General features: G+C 38.8%; 1 protein-coding gene across 1 annotated transcript; it reads left to right on the top strand.

Moving 5' to 3' along the window:
• The first annotated feature begins 4,033 nt into the window (after positions 1 to 4,033).
• On the top strand, positions 4,034 to 4,954 carry LOC140314729 (olfactory receptor 52K2-like). The gene has a single exon (XM_072393088.1). The coding sequence runs from the start codon at positions 4,034 to 4,036 to the stop codon at positions 4,952 to 4,954; it is 921 nt and encodes a 306-aa protein (XP_072249189.1).

Below are 4,954 nucleotides of genomic sequence, written 5' to 3'. Positions count from 1 at the left end.
ATTGCTTCTCTCTTAATTTGCTGTTTCTTAACTTAACCTTATGCTGGAAGCTGAAACATTTTACAATCTATTTGCTTCTCTTTCCATTCATACTATCCTATCCATTTACTTTAAACATTATATACTGTTATTGGCCTCATCCCTGATCAAGTAAAAATAAATTTCTTAGACTTTATGCTCATTAATCCTTTGAACCTTTTTAGTTTTTAGGTGATACCTATGATTACACATATATAAAACATAACTTTAAAAGTGATTAACATCTGAGTAATTATTGTACAATGTAATGGCAGATAGTGAGAATATTTTGTGAATGTCACTTAATATTGTTGTGCACGAAAAGCAATTACAAATAATCCATGTACTATGTCATGTTTTCTCAAACAGTCGCTGCACCCAGTAAAACATTTTTCAAATAAATCAACAGTGTTCGTAAGTATGTCAGGACTTGAGCTCTGTTTCTTTTACATCATAAATGGGATATTTCCTCTGTACAGCCAGTGTGTGCTAATTTTATCACAGCTGTTTTTGACAGAGAGTATACAGATTCAGGCATATTTTAATTGTAATCTAAATTTAGCAGTGACAGCACTATCACAGTGTCACAGTGCAGCTAGCTGTAGCATTGTTTGTTCTTTGTCTTACTCCTCTTTTGTTTATGGGATGCTAAAGAAGTCAAACTGCCAAGGTCATGATGCTCATGTGTCATAATGAAATGCTTTCCAATACTTATCAGATTGGATGTTTGCAGGGTATAGGCATTTGATATAAGTGGTATCAGTAAGTAATGTGGTATAAGTAAGAGGAAAAAAGAAGACAAACGATCAGACTGTAATGGAAAAAAATAAGTTTGTGAACCTGAAAACCATGTGCGTCTTGCTCATGTAGAAGTACATTTCCAGACTTGAAACTACCCTGTCGTGCCTGAGGGTTGAGATACAGCAGTTCATGACTCCAGTTTCCAGCCCTGCACCACATTGTTTTGCTTTACAGTTGCTTGACATTTTTGATGGAGTCTTTGTGGCCTCTTCAACATGACAACAAATTAATGTGTAGGTCTATTCAAGCCCAGGGCTTACATGAAGTTATGTGACTCCTACACACATGATCCATGGTATGAGCTTTTTAGCACTACGGCAGTCAAGCCAGCAGGCCCTAAACTACAGACTCATGTTAGTTGTAGCAATAGTTAGCTGAGTACTATTACAATCTGTTCTGAGCTTTAGTCAGAAATCCTAAATGCCAAATGGACCCATAAAACCTTACTTTTGAACATGCTGGGATTCTAGAGCTCGTAACTTAACAGTCAGGAGGCACGTTGCCATGATGCAAGAGAAAATTGGCAAAGCTTTTCACAATCACGTGTTTATTAACATCTCAACATGGTGTTTTCCTAACCCTAATCAAGTACTTTTAATGCCGAACAAAGTAGTTAAGAAACAGTGAAAGGAAGTCAAGCAAAAGACTGGAAGTCAAAATAAAGGGAAAAAAATCATACTGAGAAAAAGCAAAGTCAAGAGCAAAGTTGTTTTATATGTCATGCGATCGTGTTGATTGTTTTTGTGGTGTGGATAAATGTAACTGCTATTTGTTCTTGAGTGGCACTGAGCTGAAATAATTAAATTTTTTGTCCTCAATCAAATTTACAAGTGTCGCCATTTTGTCCAAATATGATAATTTCTGGCTTCAACTCAAGTCTTCAGAAAACACAGACTCTAACCTTTGGTCATACAACACAAAAACATTAAACCAATGGGGGGACTTTAATGTTCTTTAAGCTTTTTCTCTTCTGTGAATTAATTGAGATCAAAATCTCTTTTGTAACATTCTTTTTAACTTTAGCAGAAAAGTTGCAGTGATTTTAGTTTGCAACCACTTTATGGTCTAAAAATATATATTGAATATTTATATATTAAATACATTATTGTCCATGCTCTCAAGCTTTGTCCATGCTCTCAAGCTTTGTCCATGCTCTCAAGCATGGGCATCACAGGGAGAGCACACTCCTGGTTTGAATCGTACCTCACTGGTCGGTCCTTCAAAGTATCCTGGCTTGGTCACACTTCTGCAGCGCACCACCTTGCCACAGGGTTCCCCCAAGGCTCAGTACTGGGACCTCTTCTCTTTGCCATATACAACAACTCACTGGGACAGATCATCCGATCACATGGCTTCTCATACCAATGTTATGCTGATGATACCCAGCTCTATCTGTCATTCCCACCTGATGACCACATGGTCTCAGCACGAATCTCAGACTGTCTCTCTGACATATCAGCATGGATGAAAGCCCATCATCTCCAACTTAACCTCCCAAAAACTGAACTGCTTGTCTTTCCAGCCAAACCAACCATACAACACAGCATCTGCATCCAAACCGAATCCCTATCTCTTGCTCCATCAAAGGTTGCTAGAAACTTGGGTGTCATGATTGATGACCAACTAACCTTCAGGGATCAAGTTACCTCGGTTGCTCGTTCATGCCGCTTTGCATTACTAAACATAAGAAAGATCAGACCATACCTGACCCAACATGCCACCCAGCTCCTGGTGCAGGCCATGGTCATCTCCCGCCTTGACTACTGCAACGCTCTCCTAACTGGTTTCCCAGCCTGTGCTGTGAAACCTCTGCAGATGATCCAGAACGCGGCGGCGCGTCTGGTCTTCAATCAGCCTAAAAGAACACACGTCACCCCTCTGTTCATTGAACTCCATTGGCTACCCTTAGCCGCCCGCATCAAATTCAAGTCACTGATGTTAGCCTACAAAGTGTTTAATGGAACGGCTCCCATCTACTTGAATGCTCTTGCAAAGGCTTATGTCACAACTCGGTCCCTCCGTTCGTCCCAGGATTGTCGTCTAGCAGTGCCTACACCACGCCTAAGACAATCCAAACTCTTTTCATGTGTCGTCCCACGATGGTGGAATGACCTACCGAGCGCTACCAGAACAGGGGCGTCCCTGTCTATCTTCAAGAAGCTCTTGAAAACCCAGCTCTTCACAGAGCATCTCCTATCCTAGCACTTACCTTGTACTTCCCTACCCCCTCTATCTCTGCACTTTATCTTTCTGCACTTCTTTCTATGCCTGCACCCTATCTCTACTCTGTCACCTCTGACAGAGTCAGACTAGTGTGTTCCTTCTATGTAGTTTATTGTTAGCTTTATATAGCTTGTTAAATCTTCATTTGTAAGTCGCTTTGGATAAAAGCGTCTGCTAAATACATAAACAGAAACAATATTTGAGCTCTTGTTAACAAAACTACGTAGAAACTCAGGTTGTTGTGTTTGACTTCGAAGATGAAAGGTTCAATACAAAAAAACACAACAACCTTACAAATCTTGAAAATAAAAAGTGCAGATTTCTTACAACCAACGTGGCACTTTTTTACCTGCAGAAAATATTTTACTTTTATTATTTTATTATTAAGAATTTTCTGTTAGTTTGTACTTGGTAATGTTAAAGTCTGACTAATGCAGTCACTCGTTCATTATCATCTGTTGCTCCTAAGGCAACTGCCTCCTTCTTGTGAGGTAGTGCTCAATGATCTAAAGATAAACTTTATGATAACCGAGAGCACTCTTGGGAGCCCCATGCTGTTTGGGAAAAATCACCTCTATAAAGCTGCTAATCCCTCTGAACATCTTACCAGTTTGTCATTGTCTGTATCACCACAACTGCTCAATTATTAACCACCACATGAATCATATTCTGCTGGTTGAATGTACTGTTTTTTGTCTTCTTTCTCTGTATATTGATTTTTTTCTCCTGCAGTTTAATTCCAAAACTTTTAACTTATCTACAATATGTTAAACATGATTTTGAGTTAAATGTGTGTGGACTCAAAGAGTATGGATGTTTGAGCCATTGATTGGTAAGTGTCATCCTTCACTGTGATTAATGTCATTTTTCTCCTCTTGTCATGCATTTCTTGTCTCATGTCCTCTCATGTGATTGCATATTCTATGTTGTGTATGTAGAAGTTATGGTGCTTTGAATGATTTTTCATTCATAAAAGCAGGAAAAGCGTAAAATGGACAAGCTGTACAACACATCATCTAGTTTAGAATTCAGTGGCTTTAATCTGTCTTTTGAAAGTACCATCCCTACATTTCTTTTTGCAACTCTCAGCTACATGATCATACTTTTCTGCAACCTTACTCTAATTGTCACCATCGTACTGAACAAATCTCTGCATCAGCCAATACATCTCTTTCTGGTGAACCTTCCTATCTGTGACCTGATAGGTTCATCAGCCCTCTTTCCACGGCTTATAAAAGAAATCCTGACAGACAGCAGGATGATTCAGCACTCAGCCTGTGTTGCTCAAGCTTTTTTTATTCACATCTATGCAGCAGGTAGTGTGTTCATCCTGGCTGCCATGGCATACGATAGATACATTGCCATATGTCACCCTTTGAAATACATCACTATTATGACTAATGCTAATATAATGAAAATAATAACTCTTGCATGGTCATCTTGTCTCATTCTTATTGGTGTGCTTTTTATTTTGCTGTTGCGTTTTCACCACTGTCGATATAAATTAACACACATCTACTGTGATAATCCAAGTTTGTTGAGTTTGGTTTGCGAGGACACAACCGTTAATAACATTTATGGCCTTTTTATAAGTGCAGTTTCACAAGTGGTTGCTAATGGAATTATTTTATACACATACCTCAAGATCCTAAATGCATGCTTCAGGTCTAAACGTTCAGACACCAAAGCCAAAGCTCTGCAGACATGTGCAACACATTTAATTGTTTTTTTGTTGTTGGAGTGTTTAGGGCTTTTCACCATCATATCTTACAGACTACAGAACATTTCACCACATATAAGAAGACTTATGGGTGTGTCTACATTGATTTTCCCCCCGACATTAAATCCAATCATCTATGGCCTGAAAACAAAAGAAATTCGAGAACGAATCCGGTACTTTTTTAAGTTATGA

Source organism: Leuresthes tenuis, unplaced genomic scaffold, assembly GCF_036924035.1.
Source record: "Leuresthes tenuis unplaced genomic scaffold, fLeuTen1.0.hap1 SCAF_9, whole genome shotgun sequence".
NCBI classification, from domain to species: Eukaryota; Metazoa; Chordata; class Actinopteri; order Atheriniformes; family Atherinopsidae; genus Leuresthes; species Leuresthes tenuis.
The sequence above is the reverse complement of the archived record's forward strand: the minus strand, read 5'-3'. Positions and strand labels throughout refer to the sequence as shown.

Excerpts from the sequence above, each read along its gene's own strand:
- LOC140314729 (XM_072393088.1), top strand. The coding sequence starts at position 4,034 with ATGGACAAGCTGTACAACACATCATCTAGTTTAGAATTCAGTGGCTTT.